Source organism: Chanodichthys erythropterus, chromosome 14 (genome assembly GCF_024489055.1).
Source record: "Chanodichthys erythropterus isolate Z2021 chromosome 14, ASM2448905v1, whole genome shotgun sequence".
Classification (NCBI taxonomy): domain Eukaryota; kingdom Metazoa; phylum Chordata; class Actinopteri; order Cypriniformes; family Xenocyprididae; genus Chanodichthys; species Chanodichthys erythropterus.
Window position 1 is genome coordinate 23,608,844 of NC_090234.1, and position 25,731 is coordinate 23,634,574.

General features: G+C 37.9%; 1 protein-coding gene across 7 annotated transcripts in view; it reads left to right on the forward strand.

The window, feature by feature from the left end:
* man1a2 (mannosidase, alpha, class 1A, member 2) overlaps positions 1–25,731 on the forward strand; it is a 103,952-nt gene that overhangs the window by 29,930 nt on the left and 48,291 nt on the right. For 6 of the 7 annotated variants that reach the window (XR_010897214.1, XR_010897211.1, XR_010897212.1 and 3 more), the window contains one exon: positions 13,173–13,269. Coding sequence is in view for 3 of the 7 variants with exons in the window: in XM_067410696.1 (XP_067266797.1) it covers positions 13,173–13,269 (97 nt within the window). In the remaining 4 variants the exon portion in view is untranslated. Of the gene's footprint in view, positions 1–8,426; positions 9,053–13,172; positions 13,270–25,731 lie in introns of those variants that run through there. The other variant, XM_067410698.1, reaches the window with a different exon arrangement.

Sequence of the window (25,731 nt, forward strand, 5' to 3'; positions counted from 1 at the left end):
TTTGCATTTAGTTCACAAGACAAAACAATAGCTGAATTTATTAAAATAACCCCATTCAAAAGTTTGTGAACCATTGAATCTCAATACTGTGTGTGGTTATCTGATGATCCACGACTGTTTTTATGTTTTGTGATGGTTGTTCATGAGTCTCTTGTTTCAGTTAAACTGAGCTCTGTTCTTCAGAAAAATCCTCCCGGTCTTGCAGAAATTTCAGTTTTCAAGCATTTTTTGCATATTTGAACCCTTTCCAGCAGTGACTGAATGATTTTGAGATCCGTCTTTTCACACTGAGGACAATTGAGGGACTCAAACACAACTATTAAAAAAGGTTCAAACATTCACTGATGCTCCAGAAGAAAACACGACGCATTAAGAGCTGGGGGGTGAAAACTTTTGAACAGGATGATGTCGTCACAGTTTTTCTTATTATATTTAAATATCGTTGTTTTTCATTTAGTACTGCCCATCGGAAGCAACAGAAGATACTTGCATGCTTCCCGGCAGAAAAATTAAGTACAATTTACCTTGATATTTAAATTCAATGCATCAGTGAATGTTTGAACCTTTTTTAATAGTTGTGTTTGAGTCCCTCAGTTGTCCTCTGTATGATTTTGAGATCTGTGTTTTCATACTGTCACTGCTGCAAAGGATTCAAATATGCAAAAATGCTTGAAAACTGATGTATCTGCAGGACCTGGAGGAATTTTCTGAAGAACAGAGCTCAGTTTAACTGCTCAGGACAAACAAGAGACTCATGAACAACCATCACAAAACCAAAAAAACAGTTGTGGATCATCAGGTAACCACACACAGTATTGAGATTCAATGGTTCACAAACTTTTGAATTGGGCCATTTGAATAAATTCAGCTATTGTTTTGTCTTGTGAACTAGACGCAAACATCTTTTATGTAAAATATCTTACTCAGGAAAGTACTAAATAAAAAATAACATGCATTTTGTATGATCTCACTTATTTTATTAAAATTCACATTTTCACAGATTCTGCAAGTGGTTCACATACTTTTTCATGCCACTGTACGTCTTCATGTCTGTGTCTGTGACCAGTCCCGGTTTAGTAAATATCTAAAATAAATAAAATTTTATTGGACCATATGTTATTTACGGTCTTTAAATTAAATAGTGTGATATCATACATATATATAATATATATCAGCTTTACATTAGCCATTGGCCACCCTGCTTTCTAAGATAGTGGCATTGACCTTCAAAAAATCTATATCTGTCGACTGTTAAACTGAAGTATGAGTTCAACAAGCTATGTGGAACAAAAATAGACTGAAATTCTACTCACATGTATGCCTCTGCTTACACAGGCTGTGTGAATACCTGTTAATATGGGTGGAGAAAGAAATTCGTGCTGCTTTTGCTTGGTGTGAAACTGGCTCTCCTTCACTCTGGCTCTTTGTGTGTCTCACTTGTTCTCTTTTGTATGTATTTGAGTTTTCAGAGTGCCTGTTTTGTTCAATCTTCTGGATTTTAAATGGAATTATCATCCCAGAGCAGTGGTTTTTATAATCTTGTCATAAACCCTTCTCCACACACTTGCAGAAGTCTCATTTTGACAATTCTCTGAATGTAATTACTTATAATACTCCCTCTACATTAACTTAGTGATAAGCTTACAGTCATATTGATTTGTCCAAGGGGCCCTCAACACAAGCTCCTCAGTTCCTTCACAGCACTCAGCCATTACAGGGATAATGGACTCTCTCTATGTGTGTGGCTCTTCTCTAGGGCTGAAACATTTTTTGTTACCAGTTCCTGAATGATACTTTTTTCGATACAGATTTTATGAAATCCTTTTAACAAGATTACATCACCTCAAAAAACTTTGATTTTCCTTGGCATGCTGCATCAGGGCCTCAATTTCATTTTGAAAGATTATGTGAAGCCTTTCGCGCATTTTGAAAGGGAGAGAATCACTTGTCGCTATTTGTGAAACTATGTCTCACAGAAAGAATTACTCATCACATTACTGTTGATCATCTGTTTGGATTAATTTGTGGGAATTTCCTGCTTTATAAGCAGGAAATTTGCGGGAATGAGTAAAAATAATAGCAATACCCGCATCCAGTGCCAAAATTCAAGCCCTATTTTCGCTTAATGGCTTACTGACGTTGACGAGATTAACCCCTTAAGGTATGGAAATTTGGTACTGAATGACAAGACATTTTTTGATACTTGATGGTATTGAGGCAATTCGGCCGGTGCCTAAAAAGTATACCCAGCCCTAGTCTTCTCACCATCTTAGTGTGTTTTTGCTCATTGCTTTTGCTTGTTCTGATGGTGGCCGCAGGGCTTGAAACAATCAGTGACAGTCACTGACATGGCTGACATGCTTACTCTTAATGTTTACTGTGATGGACTATGTGAACTTTATAGATTACTGTATTGGCTTATTATACAGATTTCACTGTGAAGGATTGATTTTGTTACTGTGAAAGTGGGAACTTCTTAGTATATAGTTCACCCAAAAATGAACTATATGAACTATTTTTTGTCATTGTTTAATCAACCTTCATGTCATTCCAAACCTGTATGACCTTTTTTTTTTTTTTTTTGGAAAATGAAGAAGATATTTGAAAAATGTCTCCCCTCCCCCCTTTCCATACAATGGAAGGCAATGGGCAACAAAAAATGTTTGCTCGCCAGCATTCCTCAAATTTTTTTGGATCAACATGAGGGTAAATAATGACAGAATTTAGAACTATCATAGATAAAATGTTTATTTTATGATTTCTTTGGCTATGCTGGTCAAGGGGAATGGGACCTGGAGTTTGAACTGAACTTGAACTCTCATTACCCGCATCCACCTTGTAATATGTCAAAGCTCATCTACTAGCCGCCAGGCCAATTATCTGACGTGTGTTGTGTTTGTGGCATGTTGCTATGAGAATCTGGAGCTCTGTGCTGCTCTGTTACTGTTAGTATTGTTGGCAGTGTGAGCACTTACCCTGCGGGGTGCTGAGACCCGAAGAGCATCAGAGGGCAGGTTCGTGGCTGTGCATATGTCGTGAAGATGAGATTGGGAGAAGTTGAGACCATACGCAGCAGTCAAGGTCACTGAGGGAATTAATTGGGCCTGTATTTGAAAATCAAGTAAAAATCAACAAATACAGTACCAGTACAACAGGATAAGACTTGACAGTACAGTATAAGTTATAATTTATCATATTGTTTTGTTGTCATATTGTGTCCTATTGTACTCTTTAGTGTTTTCAAAAGTACCGACTTCGGTACCAATCGGTACTGAAATTTTAAAAATGTGAGGCTTTGAGCGCTGTTGAGCTCCTCTGATTTTCCATCGTTTGAAAGCGTTTGCTTTCAAACGCTCCCGAGTGAATCTGTGTAAGTGCTCGGAAGCACTGTGAAGAGTGTCATTGACTATTTACAACGTTTTTGAAGTGTTGATCATTGAAGCCAATCGCAGACATATCCAATGAGCCAATGGCACAATCAGAGGTGTTTACGAATCCGCTCAACAGTGCTCAAAGCATCACATTTTTAAAATTTCAGAACCTAAGTCAGTACTTTTGACAACTCTAGTATTCTGTTATTTCACTCATTTAATCATATTTTATTATAGTAAAAGTAGATGTTGGAATATGAAATGATACAATAAAATACAACACCATACAGTACAATATAACCCCATGAGGTGTGTCCAATCCTGCTCCTGGAGGACCTTGTTTAGCCCCGATCTGCTCCAACACACCTACTTGGAAGTGTCTCAATTAGAAGGCTGCTTTTTAGCGAGGCTCCTTCCTTCCTAGACCAGTCCTTCTGATAGATTCCTTCTCAGCATTAAGAATGGGATGGTCTAGTAAATCTGCATGGCTGCATCATAAAGGTTTCTGAAAATGCTATTAAAGGTGCCCTAGAACTTTTTTAAAAAAAAATGTAATATAAGTCTAAGGTGTCCCTTGAATGTGTCTGGGAAGTTTCAGCTCAAAATACCCCATAGATTTTTTTAAATTCATTTTTTTAGCTGCCTATTTTGGGGCATCATTATAAATGAGCCAGATCCTGCGCAGATCCAGACGTTAATGCCTTCCCTTGTCTAATGCCTTTCATAATGTTGGGAACATGGGCGAGCATATGCAAATATTGGGGGCGTACACCCCGACTGTTACGTAGTCGGGTTATGTTGAGATTCGCCTGTTCTTTGGAGGTCTTTTAAAGAAATGAGATTTATATAAGGAGGAGGAAACAATGGAGTTTGAGACTCACTGTATGTCATTTCCATGTACTGAACTCTTGTTATTTAACTATGCCAAGATAAATTCAATTTTTCATTCGAGGGCACCTTTAAAAATTGAGAAGAAACGTTTTATTAAAATCTTCATAATGTCTGGCTTTTTTATTAATGCAGTACAGTGAATGACAGCTGTCTGTGGTCTCCCAGTGATTTACATAATGGACAGTTTAGCATTATGTGATTTAATTTACAACAAAACAAAAGAAAACATAATGCCTTCATCTCTAAAATCATTTTTTGTCTTGCATTACATAATGAAATTAGATGACTTCAGTGCCTACTCATTTTCCACCAATTCTATTTTTGTGAATTTAAATGTGTGCAAAGGATTTTGGGTGATTGGAAGACATGAAGGTTACACAAAGGATTCATCCTTCAAGATAAGCAAGATAAATGAGGGATGCAAAAGAAATGTCATTAAAATGATCAAAAGTGGCAGTAAAGAGACCTTTGCATTGTTACAGAAAACTTCTGTTTCGTATGAATGTTCTTCTTTGGAATTTTTCACAATATTACTGTATTCACTGTTTTCAAGGGTTAATGTGAATTTGGAGAATTCAGTATTTATTAAATACATTGACAATGCAAAAAAAAAACCCTAATGGTTCTAAAACACATAATTAACTCAACAATAGTCTTTTTTCTTTTTCTTTTTTTGTGGTGAAATATGAAAAATGTGGATGGGTTTTGTGAATCGTAATAATATTTCACAATATTACTGTTTTTAGGTTCTTGGCTAGGATGGAAATGGCATTGTCTTATTTACCAAATAGATAGCGCCTAGAATGATGGATGCTTTGCACCGATTTATATTTGTATTTGACACTTGAGGAAGCAACTCGTGACAGAGACCATGGGAGCTGATCCTTATAAACTCCTGGGCCTTTCTCCTAGTGTTCATCTTTTAGCTAAACCTGGTAATCATCTGTTTAACACAACATCAGAGGTCATATTACATGAGAAATTACCTGACTTCAGAACATCAAAGTATTTTATTCACACCTGTGGCTAATAAGAACTGGCTCTTATTAAACTTTACAAAATCTTGACAATGGAGAGAGAGGCTCTTTCCAGCAAGATGTGAAAAGCAATTGAAGGCCCAATATATCTGAATTAGTTGAATGATGGGTTATATTTGACATGTCAGAAGGTAGCGCAGTAATGTCTGGGTGTGATGTTTAAAGGCTGTCTCCAAAACGAACTGTCCTGAGTCGTTCAGTCTCAGAAGGCTCTTAAAGTCAATTTATCATCGTCTGGCTTCTATTGCGTCGTCACATTTACTCCAGTGAGACTGTTAGATAGGATTCTGTCTGTCCGGGTGGGCACGTTATAGCTCCATAACTTCAAACTGCAGCTCTGTGGCAAAATGGGAGGAGTCTAAATCAATCACAGAGACTCAGGCCTTCACCGGGGGCAACTGGTAATTGCAGCTCTGTTGCCTGATACTTTCAGAGCGGCAGTTCTTATTTGACCTCGCTGCAGATTTTCACAGTTGCTCGTCTCAGTTGGTTTGCTGTAGAGCAAAGAGTGATCTATGAATGAATTGCATGTGCCTGGTGGGGGTTAATGCTAATTAATGCAGCTCCCCCTAGAGGAAACTGTGGAGGGCATTTTTGTGTGTGTGTGTTTGTGTGTGTGTGCGCCCACTGCTTGTTCTGAATGCTGTATTTTCAAGCTCCGCAGTAATTAGCTGACCAGGTGAAACTTCACCGTCCTCAGCAATGATTATTAGATTTTTCATTAGGAACAATGCACACAGTAGTGACTCCTATGCATTTTTTAGAAAAGTCATTTCCAACTTTTTGTCCTTGAAGACACTGTCCTTAAAACCTTAGACCCCCTCCCATACCTGACACCATACCCGTATTTCACATGATTATCTTGGCCAAAAGAATTTACGATAATGATATTATGATATCTATAGAAATTTAAAAAAAGAAAGAAAAGAATGCTTTTAATCAAATTTATCTTTATTTTGTGAATTGAATCATACCCAAAATACAAGTATAGAGAGGCAGAAAGAGGGTTTGTAACCATAACTTGTACAAAAGCTTAAAAAAAACTGACTGTTGATTGGTACTTCATGCAGACTGGGGTGTCGAACTCTCCATCTTTTTTTATTGAATCCAAAACACTCCTACATTGGCGAGCGATCAATATTTGATTGTGAGTAGAGTGTCTCGCTTTCGTCTGTCATCTCCTCCGACGTGATTTTGTTCAACAGTACTAGCTACACACTGTGTTGTTGTCATCTTATTTTTTTTTTTCTGTTTTAAAACTGGTGTAGTACCTCTACCTTTTTATGCTGGAGTGTCAATCAGATGACACTGGCTCTGAATAATATAATAATATTGTATGTGTTGTGTAGTATTAAAACAATATCAATATTTATTTTCTTTTTTTTCATTTTTTTTCAGTTATCGTCAATACCAATATATTGTAACACACCTAGTTTGGAGCTTTTTTTTCCTTTTTTTTCTTTTCATCCATATGTGACCTCAAAGCATGTGAGTTTCTGTGCCCACCTTGTGAACTCCCCTCATGTGGGGAACCACTTGTTTGATTTCGTTCCATACATGGTATATGACTTGCTTTCTTCTATGGAACACAAAAGAAGACTGAAAACATTGACTCTTGATTGATTGTTCCACAGAACAAAGTAAGTCATACGGGTTTGGAACGACATGAGGATGTATAAATGATGAGAGAATTTTATTTTTTGGGTGAACTATCCCTTTAAGACTGATTAGTCAATTAAACATTCAGGCAGTTCACGAAAGAGTCAATTTTGTAAATGTATAGTTTGCACATTCATATACTGCACTAAAGCGTTTGTGGCATAAGAGTAAGCTCATCCATGCTGAAACGACTGATTCTCCCACTCACCTCTTTCTACCGAATGTTTGTCTGCCTTGTCTCTTGTTTCCTTTTTCCTCCTATTGTTCCCATTGTTTTCTCATTTTTCTGACTTTCTTTGGAAGCCTATTAGTCTTTCTTTTGTCTCTCTGTCTCTCTCTCTCTCCACCCTTTGCTCCAGCGTTGGCTTTGTCTTTGCTCTAGGAATTCTTCCAGACAGTGTGATGTGCTCTAAAAGGATCTCCCTCTCACGCTTCATTCCCAGCGTGCAGTGGAAAAACCATCAGCATGCCCCTTGTAACATGCCCAAGTGCTTTTGTTACTCCCTGGCAATCATGCACTCCAAAAATAAAAGGCCAATGATAATGAGAAGAAAAATCATATTAGAGCGCTTGAAAGCAGCAAATGGCTCCAAGAAAGGTGACGGTGCCCTCGGGAAAGAGGGTGATGCATTGTAACCACTTACGTTTTTGAGAACATACAATCTAATTTGTTTTACACTCTGACTCTCATGGAGTCTGAAGGCAGGGCCTGACGGGCATAACCAATCCACCTGCAGAGCTGATATGAGCACTGATCACTGTTCAAACAAGTGTGCTGGCAGCTGGATGGTAATTGAAATGCACAATAGGCTGGCCCCATCACTCAAGCAGTTGAGCAGAAAGCGCCGACAAGGCTCATCTATCGCTCTCTTTGTTCTCTCTACAATGTGCTGTGTTCGATTGATGGGAGGGTGGAGATGATCGTATCTGTCTGCTCTGGAATTGATATGAACACGAGTGCTGATCCATAGGGACCGATCCAGTAAATCAATTAGTCGCTTTGTGCGGATGCACCGAATACTGAATTTACAGAGTAAACTACAGAACCACTTGATGAATACAAATAGCTTTTAGAACATAACATTTGGAAATTGCAATGCACAAGGCGCATAGATGAGAAAGTCTCATTGTCCAAATGAGCCTTGGTTTTGAGAACTACTTGCCTTTTGTCAATTTTCTGTTTAGAATCCAAACTATTTCACTTCTTAATTTTGGGCTTTTGTGTTTTAATTTTAGGGTTGTCACATGAGACTTCCAAACAGTTTTTTGTTTTTTTTCTGGCAATCTTCATGAGTCCGCATGCTTAGTCATTGCGTGCAGACTGCTGAAACTGGTGCGCATTTAGGACTTTAATTAAGACTAAACACACTTTCAAACGCAGTGATACGGCGCTGCCTTCATTTACAGGAACCTCATTTTTCAGAAACCTGATGAACTACAGTCTTTCAGCACTAGATGTGACACACTGAATGAACACACAGTCCATGGAGGAATACTGTAGAGTTGTGAATGAAAGGTCATAATGCCTTTCTAAAATTTAAATAACTGAAGCGCTGTCGTGTTTTATTAGACTACTTATTTGTTTCTCTCTCGTTCTTTCTTGTCCCTTTCTGTTGTGTATTCATGTTATTTCCTTTGAGGTTGAAGCTACAAAAAAAATTTTGTTTTTCAGCTTCTCCTGATTAGGGGTCACCACAACGGATCATCCGTCTCCATTTTGCTCTGTCCTCTGCATCTTCCTCCTCCACATCAACTACCCGCATGTCCTCCATCACCACATCCATTAACCTCCTCTTTGGTCTTCCTCTTCTACTCCTACCCTGTGGCTCCATCTTCTCCTGGCATACCCCGCATCCCTCCTCTGCATATGACCAAACCATCTCAGTCTTGCCTCTCTCACTTTGTCTCTAAACTCTCCTACCTGTGCTGTCCCTCTAAAATGCTCATTTCTAATCCTGTCCATCCTCATTTCTCCCAACGAAAATCGCAGCCTCTCTAACTCTGCCAACTCCAGCTCTGCCATCTGTCTTTTTGTCAGTGCCACCACCTCCAAGCCATACAATAAAGCTGGCCTCACTACTGTCACACTTGCAGGTACCCTTCTATTACAAATCACTCCTGGCACTCTTCTCCACCCACTCCACCCTGCCTACACTCTCTTCTTCACTTCTCTACCACACTTTACATTAGACAACTGAACCCCTATTTAAACTCATCCACCTTCACCACCTATTCTCCTTGTAACTGCACAAAAAAACAAATGGAAAAATAATTGAATATTGTAATCAATTAATGTTTCTTGGACCTAATGCTGCTTCGTCTTGTTTTTATATGTGGAAAAAGCAAGATTACCTTTTTTGAAACCTAATTTACCCAAATTATAGGGTTATATTTTTTACATTTTGAAATGAATTGAAAAATAAATAGTTCATTCAAAAACTGTATTATTTAGGCCTACAGTACAGTTCAAAATCCTTGTTTTTTCTTCTTCAGTGGAACAAAAAAGGAGACCTTTTTTAAAGAATATTGACCACTGTTTCCATACGAGCTAGCAGCCACATCCATTATGTTCCAAAAAAGACAAAGACACTAAAATATCATGATAAAATTGGTTCATAAGTCTTGTTATATGCTCCAAGTCTTCTCAAGTTATACAGTACCTTATGGATCTTTTCCACTGTGTGGTACGACTTGGCACGCTACAGCTCGGCTCTCTTCACTTTGGCTACTTTGCTTTTCCACTTGAGTTTAGTACTGCTTCAAAGTGGGTGGGATTATAGACTTATCGTTATAGTGCCACCTCTACTGCCGTTTGGTTTGGTGTCTTGTGTTGAAAATCCAATGACTCTGGTAGTGACGATTCTTTCTGACCAATCGTGATCTGCAGTGTTTACACGTCACATTTTGTAATCGGTACGGCACGCTTGGAACCTCAACCGAGGTGGTACTATTTAAAGTGAGCCGTAACGAGCCTTACCATGCAGTGGAAAAGTGCCATTATTTACTCAAGAACTGCTACAACCAGATTTTTGAGTCAGTGCACTGAACTCGGGAACCGGAACAGTGAATTAATCATTCTTGTGAGCCAATTCTTTTCTTTTTTTCTTCTGAATAATGGTTAAAATTTTGTATGTTTCTTACACAAAGCTATCAAATAGCTTCAGAAGAATTTGCAATATGGCATTTGAGTCAAATCAACTGCTTATATGATTTTTAATTGTGATTGTTTTTCTAGCCTTTAGCTCCTAGCTTTTTTTTTCTAGATGTGGTCTTTATGAATTATTGTACGGAAAAGAGCGGTATGCATATTCTTCAAAAATTGCCTTTTTTGTTTAAGAGAAAAAACAGCAAATTTTGAATGAGATGAGGGTAAACAATTACAGAATGGTCATCTTTGCAGAATTGTCTAAAAAAAAAAAAAAAAAAAAATCTTAGAAATGTACTCCCCAGCCACTTGTGACTGGCTCACCTTGTTTATCTCTCATGCGCTTGCGTCCCTGCAGACATGTCTTCATGGGGTAGTTAAAAGCCTGGGCTTAATTTAACCGCCAATTTAAGTTCTCTTCATGTCGGATAGGCTCTGCTCTCAACGCTTCACAAGGCCCTCCACTTAGTCAAAACAACTGTTAATTGACAGGCAGAACGACCCTGAACAGCCCTTGAATAAAACATGAGAGGGAGGTTGGAAGTTATGCATGATCAAGTGGGAATTTAGAGGAAAGGGAAAGAGAGATCTTTAGACTCATAGCTCTCCATCTCCTTACAGTTCGTATTTTAGGCTTCTTGCTGATCGCTGGCTTTAATTTGTCTACACTAAAGGGGGTTTAACAATCAGTCTAATCAGCCGCAAGCTTTTGGTCTGTTGGAAACCTAGAGGAAAGACTGCATTGTGATAATTCATAATCTTTTGTGTGCACAGCGTGACATGGAAAGGTTGAAAGCAGAGAACAAAATGAAATTATTGACTTCTTTTCATTGCTTTGGCTCTCTCCTGGGTTTCTGTTTTTTAGACTGAGAACAGAGAAGGAAAATTATGGCTTGTGCTTGGGATGGCAGCCTACAACAACACTTAACAGTAAGACGAACTCCAGAGGTGTCTACTGCGTCTGTGTTCATAAGCTCTGTTCTGAATCCTAGTGAGCTGCCTTTCTAGACAGCATTTTAAGATATCATGGGCATGCTTTCTTATGCTAGGGCCATTTTAAACGTTAGGCCACAACAATATACCTTGTTTTGGCCAAATTTAACCCAATATTTGTATGTGCTATTTTTATACTTGGATTATGGAGGTATTGGCTTAGAAACATGCTAAAGTCAAACTCTTTTGGAATGAATTGTCACCTTTCCTATGTGTTTCACATTATTCATAGGATGTTCCTAATTGGTAATTTATGAGGTTCCATCTGAGAACAGGATTTGTTCTTTTATCTTTGTGGTCTGGCAGGCTCACTGTATTTTTAGGTTCTTGTGGCATGATTGCTGCATTTAAGATGCTGCATAAAAGAATTCAGTTTTGTGATGCATATCTGACAACTGCCTAAAGCAAGCGGCAACACATCAGGCAAATTTGAAAAGTCATTCCCTTCAAATGGAAAATGGCAAATGCTTCTTTGTAGTAAAAAAAAACTAACCATGCTGAAATGTATGCACTTGGAGTACAAAGTGTAAGTGTACAAGTGTATAGTTCATTATATACTATAGGTATACTTCAGTTTTGACCTGAAAATGTATGTGTATAGGCAAACACAGCCTTTCAAAGTATTAGGGCTGGGATAATACATTGATGCATCGTGAATCGAGAAATGATTCTGGATCGATTCTGACATCGTACATATGTATCGCAATTCTCTCTCGAATTGATTCTGAGCTTAGTTTTTAACAGCAGATGGCACTGCGTCATTTAGGAACAGCCGTACTCTGCTTCCTTCCAATTCCTTACACTTGAACATGCTATAAAATAATCATTCATAAAGTTTGAAATGGTTGAAGCGAATTACAAGGGTGTTAATCTCACGTCATAAAAGCACTATGAGGTGCAAATATATTGTCAGACTCATCCGAACGCACGAGCGCTCTTCTTCATGAGCATTTGAGTATGCAGTTAAAAAATAGCCTAGATCGCCATCTGCTGTTAAAAAGTAAGCTCAGAATCGATTTGCGATGCATTTGGAAAATACCAGAAACAATCCATGAATCACGATGTATGGATAGTATTGTCCCAGACCTACAAAATATTCTCAATTTGGTAGTATGGTAGTGTGGTGGTCGACGCGTACACTAGAAAGTTATGACTGATAAAAATGTCTTTGTGCTCGTTTAAAGTTGTCTCTTAATTTCCTTCACAAAAGTACTCGTAATATACTGATGATGAAATTTACATTGCACACGATGTACACACACCCTAGCGTGCGTGTAAAAACCGAAGTATACTTTAGGCTTCAGAAGGCAACAGCCTATGTACTGTAAGCTGTAGACAGCAATGCAACTCACTAGCTTTTGGAGCAGAATTTATAATTTCATTCGTTTGCTTTTCACACACCTTTTATCATCCCTGTCACAAGGGTTCTGCTTTTGCAGGAAGTGTTCCTCCAAGTGGTAATGTTTGAAGACATGTCTAAATGTGGAGTGGCTCGGAGCTGAATCTCAGCCAGCCGTTTAATGGATGTGAGCGAGAGCTCAGAGAGAGCATGCCTAGAGCCACAGCTGAGACAAAGACACGCTTAGAGACGCAGACACACACTGTGTCCATTCATCTTTCCCCAGTAGGGGGAAAAAAAAGAGAAACACACATGCACAGAGTGAAGATACATTGACAGGGTGCTGCTGGCCAGTGACCTGAAAAGGGACTGACAGCACAGCAGACGCGGTCACGGTCACAGCGGGGGCTTCTGGGTAACGGGACATCTCTGATGCGATGCTTCATCTTTTACATCAAAGGCCTTTGTGTATCCCTGTGTTATTCTACCCTGATAAAACACGTTGTTCGTTATCAGATCAAACAGCTTTTTTGGCTTTCATGTTACTACATTTTGCATTGAACAATGCAGTTGTTTCCAGTCGCCATTTTTAAAAGGTTTACGATGAGGATGTCATGAAGGCAGGCAGCAGTAGATGAATCAGTCAGTAGGATGTGGGTGCTGTAATGCAGATATTCACCATACTTTTTGGTATTCATCATGGGTAAGGCTAACTTCCTGTCATTTCTGTGTCCTAGATGATGAAACATGCGTGGGACAGCTACAGGCAATATGGCTGGGGCCACAACGAGCTCAAACCCCTCGCCAAGAAAGGACATTCCACCAATATCTTCGGTAAGTAAGGAGCGCACATGCATGTTAGAGTCTCATTTACATGTAAATGACTGTTCTTGTGGGATGATTTGGGTTACTGTGGTAAGGACAGACACACACAATCCCATCTACATCCACTTTTGCCATCTATAACTCACACCCTCAAACGATAAGACGTGCTTGTGCAGTTCGCCTTCCCGAATCATTTCTCTGTTGTTTGGGTGTGTTGTTTATCACTGGCTCTCAGCTCCAGAGCTAAAGAAGATTCAACTAGTGGGACTGAATCTGATCTGTGTGTGTACATGTGAGCGTGCCTGAACAAAGATCATGAAAACGCAATTCATCCTGTTTGCTTCTTATTCTGCTACTGATGTAACCAAGGCTGTGTGTGCAGGGAAAAACAATATAAAATAAATAGTTCTGACTCTGAATCCTGATAGGATGAGCTGATTTGAAAGACTGCACATTCATAATACGCCAAGTTGCGACGTTGCTGAAAGTTAATGTTCACAGGACCTAGTCTCTAACTTTATTTTTTTAAATTGTGAAAGTGATGTGAAGGCCAAGTACGGTAACCCATACTTAGAATTTGTCCTCTGCATTTAGCCTATCCAATTTAGTGCACAATTTAGTGTGGGTTAGGTGCCTTGCTCAAGGTGCCTGCTATTGAGAATCGAACCCGCAATCTTCGGCTTAGCAGTCTGACTCTCTAACCATTAGTCCATGAATGCGCCAGTGATTTTGGCAGCAGTTTTAAATATATAATTGTTTAATTATTTATAATTAAATATAATTTATTAATAACATTACTTAAATGTCTTGTCAATGCCATTTAATATTGTCTTTAAATATTTAGCCTTGCAAATCGACTTCGTCTTCCTCTGAAACTTGCCAAGATTTTAGATGAGGTTTTATTTGTTCTTTCTCTGAAAGACCAATGAGTCTCATATGAGGCAGTGCTGTGTTTTAAACAAAATATAAGGGAGCTTTTGAAGAAGAACAAAGATATGAGAAGGAGAGAGAGTGTGGAAAAACAAGGGAGATGTGAGACTCTGTGCCTCATGCTGCAGTGCGGTGTGCTGAAGTGTCTTTCACACTTCACTTTCATATTTAATAAGCCTCTCGCTGTTTCTACCTTACATGTGGAATGAACTCCTCAGCCGTACATGTATTGATCAATCTGTGTGAACGTACTTGGGTGTATTTTTGAGAGAGACTGGTGGAACACTTCTGGATGACTTTTCTCTTCTTTTCCAGAAGTTTCTCTCTCAGATACCCTATTAAAACACATTCTTCACCCTCCGATCTTTTGGCAGAACACGTTATGCTTTGCTTCTTCTGAAGTTCTGACTTCAAGAGTAGTGAAACACTCCTATGTTCAAACAGACTCTTTATGTAAGTTGTGTGGCACTCATGCCATTGGTTGAGGCAATGTTGCGGTGTCTGCCTGGTCAAGATCTTCTGATGACTTTATCCCGTCTTAATTTAATGGTGTTGGCTGGCTTCTTTCACATATTTAGATAAAACACAAATGATGAGGAAATGAATTTTTTAAACATAAAATAGAAAAGTGTGTGTGTGCCTCAGCTTCAGTGCCTCAAATGCATGGGAGGGTACAAGACAAAAAAACGAGGATGGGGTTATCAAAGGAAATCTCTAATACTAATCATATTAATCTATTAACAATTAATTAACATAATAAAAACGAATAGTATTAGATGTCTATGCACCTGTGCGCCCTCGTTCATAGCTCCTTAGCTTCCTCACTCCTCGTTCCTCACCACCTGGCGGTGCATTTATAGAATTGAAATGGCATTTAAAGAATGAAAAAGCCGTGGCAAATATTATGCTCCAAATAAGTCTCAGAAAGTATCTTTTCGAAAATGACGCATCGCAAGTGTTTTAGTCGCATAACATTGGTTAATGGAAACGCTGTCATTTCGCAATAGTTTTTTATCAACATTTAGAAAATATCGCAAAAATGTTTGCGCAAATTTATAATGGAAAAGCGGCTAGTGTCTCAACAGTTTTCAGCATCTCTGCTAATAGCAAATATGTAAGTTTAACTGGTTAAGATTAGGGGTCGACCGATTATCGGCGCCGATATTAAGCATTTTTATTGTTATCGGCATCGGCCATTTTCAAAACCGATTTGCAGATAAAACCATTTTATTTTGAAATGCGCGATCTGGCACTGATCCAGCCACCTCAGTAAGAGCGCACCGCTCTGTGGCCTAGACTAAGCCCCGCCCATCGTCCGTCTGATTTGTTGGGAGTCACGAGCCTGGCCAATCAATACGGCTGGCGTGGCTGGAAAATGTTCCGGTCTCACACCAAAAGCACAGGAGCTGCTTCAGTGATCATCATCACATATCAATAAGTTATCTCTCGAAGGTAAGAATGCAGTAAACCTTCCTGAAGTTGCAATAAATCACTACACTGAAGTTGCAAAACACCTAAATATAATCGATTTATGATGACAAGCCCCGTTCAGTTATTATACTGTGAATTCCCGGTCAATGTCCGTCATTGCAGTGATATGCTTTAACGGATCATCACATCAGTGCTGAGATAGTGAAACTAAAACCTACTTCTCTCACCATTCGGCCAACTTAACGTTATATTGTGAATAGATTATCAACACGAATGAATTCACTCACGCCTGCTGTTTTTTTTTTTTTTTTGTGTTGTTCACATCGCTTCACTGAACAGCGTCCGTTCCGTTAGGGCTCTTAGTCAAAAAAATTGCGCATATTTGGAGAAATATTATATCATATCATATCACATAATATCATACAGATTCAGAATTACCATTATGCAATTTTGAAGAGCTGAAAGGGCATCAAGCACGAGCTCTGACGCCCTGACGCGACGCAAGCTCCCTATTCCTGATTAAGTTATCATTTAGGTTTGGCCTTTTTATTCTTAATTTTGACATTAATTTTCATTTTTACACTAGACACATATCGGTTCAAAATATCGGTTATCGGTCTCCTTGATCTGTAATAATCGGTATCGGCATCGGCCCTGAAAAATGCATATCGGTCGATCCCTAGTTAAGATGCAAGTTTAACGGTTTCAAACAGCGACTTGCCATGTAGCCTTACAGCTGTGAGTCTATTTTACAGATAAAGTCATAGGGTAGCACTGACAAGTTTCTGTGCACGTATGTTTCCGTGTGTCTGTACTATGTGGAGCTGGAACTTCTTTAGCAGTGTGTTTCAAATGCTTACGCTGTATGTCCTACGCCTTCCCTATTCAAGTTACGGAGCGAATGCAGTGCCAGTTCAGTTTTTTTTTTTTTTCCATAAGTTAAATAGAGAAGGCGTAAGACATACAGCGTAAGCTTTTTGAAGAATGTGGAAAGCGGAAGCACACGCAAGGTGATCATCTGTTTATATAAAGCATATTGTATTTTTTTTAAAATGACCGATCGTTTCGCTAGATAAGACCCTTATTCCTTGTCTGGTATTGTTTAAAACCCTTTGAAGCTGCACTGAATCTGTAATTTTGAGCTTCAACCATCTGGAGGCCATTGGAGTCCACTATATGGAGAATAATCCTGGAATGTTTTCATCAAAAACCTTAATTTCTTTTCGACTGAAGAAAGAAAGACATGAACACCTTGGATGACATGGGGGGTGAGTAAATTATCAGGAAAATTTTATTTAAAAGTGGACTAATCCTTCAATGTTATGAAGTGATACTTTTTCTACTTAATACTAGGTCAGAAAGCAGATTCGTTGTTCAGACTAGCTTATATTGTTTTGTTGTTGTTGTTGTTTTGGCTAGCCTGAAATAGAAAAGCTGCCGAAACTATATATAGAGCCATTGATGAGTGAGCTGACGTTGCTGACTGTTTCATATTGTCACATTCTGTTGGCTGAATTTAAACTGCCCACCCCACATCTATGATGTTTGCTTATGTATTTTAGTAATCTGACAGCATAAGGGGTGGGTTAGTTCAACAACTAAATGATTGGTTGCTGGAGTGAGTTTATCTAGCGGTGGTGATTTTAGAAACAAAGATGATGCAGCATACTAAAATCCGGCCTTTCAACAGTCTTGATGCATTTAATGTCCACTAAAACTTTTCAGAGCTAGCTAAAACTCTCTGCAAGAGGATTTCTCTCAACTCCTTTCCTTTAAAATACTGCTGCTACTCTGTCAAAGCACAGCTTTTGTAACACACCCATCACCTTCAACAATAAATGTCAAAACAATTACAGTTCATTCTGTGTTCTGTGAGCGACGTTTCCATTATTATGCATAATCCGCAGTGCTTTTGTGAGGATTATGATAGTTTGTAGAATAAAAGGTTATAGTTTTTATCCAATTTGTTGAGTATGTGTCAGGTCATTTATTGCTAATATAGCTTTCTGACCTGTGCTTGGTGGACATGACCTTAAACCAGACTCAATTCAAACTTAGGTGCAAACCTTGTTGTAAACATTCAGCATTTAGAAAAACATTACTGTAATATTGCAGACACAACAGAGGGACAATAAATACAATATACCAAAAATATACAATACACAAATATATGAAGCACAAAATGCAACAACCTTAACCCTTGTGAGGTGAATCTGAACTATAGTAGTTTTTATTATACAGTTCTTACACACAAAAATTTTGTAATCATTTACTCACCTTCATGTTATTCTAAACTCAAACTTTTTTCTGTTGAACACAAAAGAAGATATTTTGAAGAACTGTTTCTGTCCATACAGTGAAAAGTCAGTGGGATCCAAAACGACAACATTGGACCCCAGTGACTTTCATTGTATGGATTAATGCAGGTTTGGAATGACATGAAGGTGAGTAAATGAACAAATTTTTCATTTTTGGGTGAACTATCCCATTTAAAGACAGTTTAGTCACAAGTGAAATACTCTTTTGCACAATTGAAGTACTTGTGACATTACAATAGGCCCCAAAAAATTTGACTAAATTGACTATGTCTTGGAGCACATCACCTTTTGTGTTTAAACCTTGTTTAAGAATGCTTTTCAGCTAATTCCATACTGGGGCTTTGACCTCTTGACTGTACATCTGATGTGTTGGTCAAAAGGACTCTTTTGACCATTCCAGTGGCTTACTCTTGCGGTGGGACAGGGACTCGCCCATTATCGATCCTCCCGATCGACATCCATTGATTTTCTTTCTGTGTGTGTGTGTGTGTGTGTGTGTGTAAAAACATTTGACCCATAAAAGCCTGAGACTTTACTGCTGGAAGGCACTGGACAGATGGCTGATGGTATACACTTTGATCTGTAAACAAACACCTTGTTTGCGGGTAATATTCTCAGACCAGACCCCAGAGTCAGATTGCGTAAGCCAACTGCCACATTTATGCATGCGATATCATAATTCTAAAATAACCACACGTCAACATGTGTGCTCACACTGTGAAGCGAGTGCCTGCTCCTCTGTTTCTGATGTATTATGATTTAATGCTTAAAATGGAATTGATTTACACTACCATTTAAAAACTTTGGAGCCTGTTAAATTTTCTAAAGTCTCTTATGCTCATCAAAGCTGCAGGTGTTTGATTAAAAATACAGTAACAACAGTAAAAGTTGTGAAATATTATTACAATTTAAAATAGAGGTGTGCACTATCACGGTTTTAGTTCATGAACGATTAAAATCACGTTTAGCAATGCAGCGGTAATGTTGGGTGTACTGTATATACCAGAAGATACGGTTACACTCACGTGACATTGCAGTTTTTTGTTATCACAAAAGTTTACTATTTGCAGCGTTTTCTGACACAAGCTTTTCTGAGCACATACTCCCGAAGTGCACGCACACTAAAAGCCTGTCACACAGTGTGAGTACCAAACTAAGTTCTCTTTTATGTCTTATTGCACTTATGGACTGAATAACTTAAGTAGCTTTAAGATTCATTCATAGAGTGATGTCTATGTAGTGTTTTATTTTTACATTTTTGTTTCATTTCTTTCTTGAATGCTACATTTAAATATGCCTACTGTAGCTGAAAATATTAAAGCACTCTTTATTTGATTTGCATCTTATATTGTAATATGCATCTTTGTTATTTTTAATAACAAAGATAAAACGATAGATTTTGGTCGTATCGCCCACCCCTATTTTTTTCTTTATTTTGTTACTGTGATGCATTTTGTTCAGTTCAAAAGAACAACATTTATTTGAAATATAAATCTTTTTTAACATTTTATAAATGTTTTAACCATCAATTTAATGTATCCTTGCTGAATAAAAGTATGAATTTCTTTAAAAAATATATATATTATGTTATATATAGGCTAGGACAAGGACAGTTCATACAAAATAATTTTTATTCAATGATAAGACATTCTTTGACGATCATAAAATATTAAAACAATTTAGAAAAGGAAGTGGCAGGAGCGGTCTTTGAGAATCTTTGAGAAGAAAACTGGTATCAGTAGGCAGTATGTCTGTTCCAGTTCATTCAATGGCAATATTATGCTAATGTTCATGTTTACAAAGTTACCAAAAAAAACAACTTTACCTTATGTCATCTCGTCTGTAAGACATTTACGTTTTCTTTAACCTGCCAAACGAATGGTGCGACCACAGCTCTATGCAAGCACATTATCAAAGAGTGCCTCCACTGGAGTCAACGGAGCTGTTTACACTGAATGCGCGTCGCAACTTTGTTACATGAGATGACAGCAATGTTGTGTCGTGTCAGCCCTAGTCCTCCATTCGTTTGGTGGGAGGTGAAACTTGCATATGGTGGCGTGTTATTTGCCCTGAGTGTAAATCTGGTGTATCCTTCGTTTGTAGAAGGCTAGCGTTCCCAGCAGATTTTAGCTGCGATGCGCATATAAACAAATAAGTTATAATGTGGGACTGCATATGTTTTTCTCTTTCTACTGTAATAATAGAAAAACAATGTAACACAAATCTTAATTTCATTCAGGTAGATTCCCCATGCACATTTTCTCTCGGAAGAACAGAACACAAAGCATCCGTCGACAAATTTATCCAGTTTTAACTGGTTTGCACAGACCCACCATTGTCAGTAAAATTGACCCAGTAGCTGAGTTACACCAAAACTACCCAGCACCGGGGATAAAATTTAACCAATAAAATGACCCAACCGGCTGAACCCAGCTTTTGGGTTTAAAAAAAAAAAAAATCTATAATTTTTTTAGTGCAGTCATTAAGATTGCACCGTTTAAAAGGTTTTTAACAAACAAAGAGGTGGAGATTTTTATTTTCCAAAGTGGTCAAGCGTTGTGTTTTCATTTCTTTCCGCCATGATATGGCTGAATGAACTCGTCAAGCTTAACCTCAGTATGAACCCTTCACACATTGAGCAGGAAGTTGTCTTATCATGTGCTGCTGTGTGAAGAGAGAGAGGGAAGGCTGAATCCAGACAATTTTAGCCTGGGCACAGCCCTCAAGACCCGCAGCTGGAGACCGGGCCATTATGTTCTCCGTCATCCCGACGTCCAGTGTTGTTGCCATAGTAACGGCAGGGCTAGCTGAGGTCAGAATGTGTATGCTGGCTGATAAGAGGCAGAGCATCCAGACTACGGAGTCTTTAATCAGCGCTCTGGTTAATCATTACCCACCAGCCTGCAGCTAATCAGCTGAGGACCCTTGCCGAGAGTCTGGTGCTCAGACCATTGTCCATAACTAGGTCATTTTTGTCCCTCATATCTGTTCCCAGGAATAAAAGAGCACAATCCATGAGGAGCTGTGTTATAAAATGAGAGCCCAGCGGTTCTCCCTGACTGGTTGAAAGGGGTGGGGCTTAAGCCATGTTCACACTTGCAGTGATTTTGGTCTCTAGCAGGCATTTCGGCCACTAGATGCTCTAATGTTAGAGGTGGGCTGCATAACTTGTCATGGTGTTTGTAAATCTGATCACAATGCAGATGTATTTCATAAAAAAAAAAAATTTTTTTTTTTTTTTACTTTGACAAGAAATCAGTTTTCTTGCCACTAAAATGTATATTTACATGGTATAAGTCCCTCTAGGATTTTTCTGATTCTTGTAGTTCAAAATAATTGAATTTGTTTCAGCTTTTTTCAAAGATAATTTTGCATAATGTGTGCAGCTTTTTTGCAGGGATAATAATCCAGCAAAAACCATTGTAATACATAAGAGTGCAACCGTGGCCATCCACTTTTTCAGCAGCTTTGGTTCCAAAAATATTTTTCATATAGGGATTTTTAAAAAGTCTTCGTTCATGAGTTATAAGCCATGAGCCAAACTAACCAGCTATGAGGTGAATCACAACGTTACAATCTTTGATTTGAAGCAATAAAGTATTTGTAAATCAGACAAAAAGACAAAGGTACAAAAGTGATAAAGCTGTATGTAATGGCTTTAATGAGGGAAAGAATTACAATCCCCAGAAAGACCTAATCAAAATAAAAACAATGGACAAATATGAAACTATTCATTTAAATGTTTATTATATATGCAAAAAAAATATGTAGGAAAAAATATTTTATAATTGCAAATATGCGTATATTCAAATATTGTTTACACTTTATTTTAAGGTGACGTAGTTGCATTGTACTTATTCAAATAATTACTTAATAGTATTGATTAAAGCTGCAGTCTGAATTTTTTTTCTCTACGGCGGGTCCTACCAGTCCGGTCTGAAATAGTCCACTAGTAGCAGTTTCAGACCACTTATTATTAGGGCTGGACAATAATTCAATATCAATATATATCGCGATATAATTTTTTTCGATAACGATGATATGATTTTTAAACACATTTCCGGTATTTCGATATATAACGTTACATTACAACATTTCTCACTTACTTGAGGCGCAGCCGTTAGAAAGAGCAGAACGCGATTGGCTATTTGCGTGATGACGTACACCACAGAGAAACGCTGCCATCAGCGTATCTATTAGTTAATATGGTTTGTTTAAAATAGCAACGTGGAAAACAGACAGAGTTCAGATAATGTATGTTTCAGTCGATGGATGCACAAAACGTTACAACAACGATAATCAGAAAGCGTGGACAAAACAGTTTACAAAGAGTGACTGTTAACAGCTAGTGCCGTATGCTCTAATGTCCATTTACGCCGTCATCACCCGGGTGTTGATAGCGCGCGAGCGCAGGTGAGACCTGAACAGCACACGATGCTATCTGTGTTTAAACTAAACTCATTTAAGCTTTGCTGATTTAAACCTTCAAGAACAAGACGCGAAAGAGAACTCGCACGCGCTGTGAGAAGATTTGTGTGCGCTCATGCGACGCGCGCACACGCTTATTTCAGTCAGCGCGCAAATACTGAGTTCTCTTTCACGTCTTGCGCTTCGGCGGACAAATTCATACAAAAATTAAGTCAACATGCCCGTCTTGGCGAGTATCCTAGCAAACATAGTCGGTTATGTCTTAAGTGAACGTATAACAGTCGAGAAAGACATCGCATGTGTAACAGTATATGTAGCTACTGGATCGTGCATGTCTTAAAAGGGAAAAAAATATTCCTGCTGCCTGTTTTTAATGTTAAATCAAACAAGAAATAACAAAGAAATCACTCACTGCTCTTGACTGAATAGTTTTTGTAACTTCAATAATGATTAATACTATTTATTTTATACAGTAAAGATAATATGCAGTGATATTTTATATTTGATTACTTTATCCATTCTGTACCTGAAAACTGCTGTTAGATACCTGAAAACCTGAAAAGCACTGTTTATTTTATTTGAATATTTGCTTTATTGTACTTATTTGTGATGTATTTATTTGCTTGTAGTTTGATCGTTTGTTCTTATTTTCTTTATTTTTATTTGACAGTAGTCTTATTTTTAGGGTCACGGTTTCGGTACGTGCTAATAGCACATACCGAACTGTACCAAAACCGTGACCCTAAAACCGTGATACGAACCGAACCATGAGCAATTTGAACCATTGCACCCCTAGTGTCATCAACACTCAACAATGTTCCTGCCCCAGCAATGTGTTTTTGTTGTTTCTCACTGTTTTTTTTCTGTTTTTACTTTTCACAATCTTTATCTTGGCTGAAGCACTTTTTTTTTTTATCTATATTAAGGATAATAAAATCAGCCTACTTTATAGTTTAATGTTAAAGATATTAATATTACAAAAGTGAGTGAGTCTTATGTTTATTTTTTATGTTTGTATGAAGGCTAAATACAAATAAAAGCTGAACATAAATTTATTTGTACTGTTTTTATTTCTTAAATATTATATAGTTTTATAGGAAGAGATTTCATAGATTTGGCAAATTCATTTTTCAGACGTTGTGGCCATTCTTGGCAGTTTTTCTGAGGCTATTATATAGTTCATATCGATATCGGAATTATATCGTATCGACCGAAATTAAGAATTATATCGTGATATAAATTTTGGCCATATCGTCCAGCCCTACTTATTATAAGTGTACCTTAATGATTCATGGTAAGACAAAAACACGGTTTGGAAAATTGATTCATGTTGTACATTGTCATTATATAATTTTTGCAAATTTTGAACACAAAAAAAAGTTACGGACAGCAGCTTTAACTACATGTACTTACTATAGAGTTACGGTTTGGGTTTGGCTTAGGGTTAGTTACTTGCAATTATGCATAATTTATTGTTATTGCTATAGTAAGTATAACTACATTGCCTTAAAATAAAGTGTTACCCAAATATTTAAGTAGTGTGTGAGCATAAGAAGATCGACTATTACGTCATTCACAGTGCTTCATGGGAGTGGGCACGATTTACTTGTTGCGATTCTCAGATTGGTGGAGATTTTTTTTAGAATCATGAATAATGTAGTTTCCACCAGGAATTCCACTGTTAAACACGTTTATTTTAAAAAAATAAATAGCTGAACTAATGATGATTGCTTCAAAAACAAAACAAACAACCCTGTAGCTCACAGTAGTTCTGTCTTTAATGTTTTAAAACTTCATTCATTGTTTAATTTGTGCTAGTAAAATAAGTACAATTGTAGTTGTACTCTTAACAAATATTGTGGTACATAATAATTGAAAATGCTGTAAACAAAGCTTTTTTTTTTTTAACATGAACTGATGGCACTTATATCGCTATTAGAGTTTTGATAATGTTGACTTGCCAATAACAGTGTATTGATTGGACAGTGAATTTCCATGACAATTACAGTTGTTTTGATTTTAAGATGCCATTTGCGAAGATCAAATATTGCAATGAAATATTTCAGAGCTTAACATAACTTAAACATATTTACAATAACAATATTACAGGCTGGGAAATCAAAATTTTAGTATTAAATAATAGAATTTCAATGACCTTCTGAACATTTGTATCATACAGGTAAAAATATTAAAAATAGATCTCGCTCTTGTTTGTTTTTTTTTGTTTTTTTTTGTAGAAAAATTCAGCAAACTGTACAATTGTAATCGTATTCAGGATGTAGGGGAGCAGACAATGAGAATAAAAGAGAGGAGGGAAAGCAGCCATCTAAGGGACAAGACAAGGGATTGGAATGAGAGAATATTGCCTCAGTCAGCTGGTGCATTTGACTTCTCCATTCATTTTTGGTATTTATGACCTCATTTGTGTAATTCCCATCAGCCACCAGCCTCGCTGAAATCTCCAATTATATATGCATCTCGGCACTGCCCAACGAATTGTGTTCCCTAGGTGGTTAATATTTTCTTAATGATGCGTGTGATTTTCTGTTTGACTGTGGAGCACATGGGGAAGTATGCACAGCTTCTCAGCGTGTGAGTTTAGTGCTTGTGGCGCGTGTGTGTATGAGTTTGGTCTAGAGATCCATCAGTGCATGACCCACTGTGTTGGTAATGATGTAATGAGTGCTGGGGATGAGCCCTGTGGCATGTTGTCTTCTCCGCGGTGACTTCATATACGGCTGCAGAGGCGCGACTGCAGCTCGGCTCAGGCAGGTGCCAAGCACTGCTACCCCCTTCTGCAATGCAGAGACAAAGCGGTTTAACACTGGGGTTTAGGCTTTTCTCATCTGCGTACAAAATATGCCAGTTGTGCGCGAATACATCCCAAGCACGTGCTAAACGCTGATGTATGCACAGTGCCAGACAGTTAGTCATGCGTTTTTCCTCTAAATGTCTCGCTTAGACACATTTCTGCTAAAGCCTGTGATGTATTCATCCATCTGTGTTCAAATGGCCTCTTTTCTGTGAACAATGCAGATGTAACTTTTATAGCGAAGGCTTATTTAATCTCTGAAATGACTGTACTTGAGAGAATTTGTTTATTCTGTTTAAATTGCGTTTTGTATGTGTGTGGATTTAACTAGTGTGTATAGATTTTCATTGTCAATATTAAAATTTAAAAAATGCATTCATACCAGATAATAGACCTGATGCTGTCTGTTATGTCATTAATTACTCGCCCTCATGTCGTTCCACACCTGTACAACCTTCGTTCATCTTCGGAACACAAATTAAAATATTTTTGATAAAATCCAAGAGGTTTTTTTATCCCCCATAAGTAACATAATTACCAAATTCAAGGTCA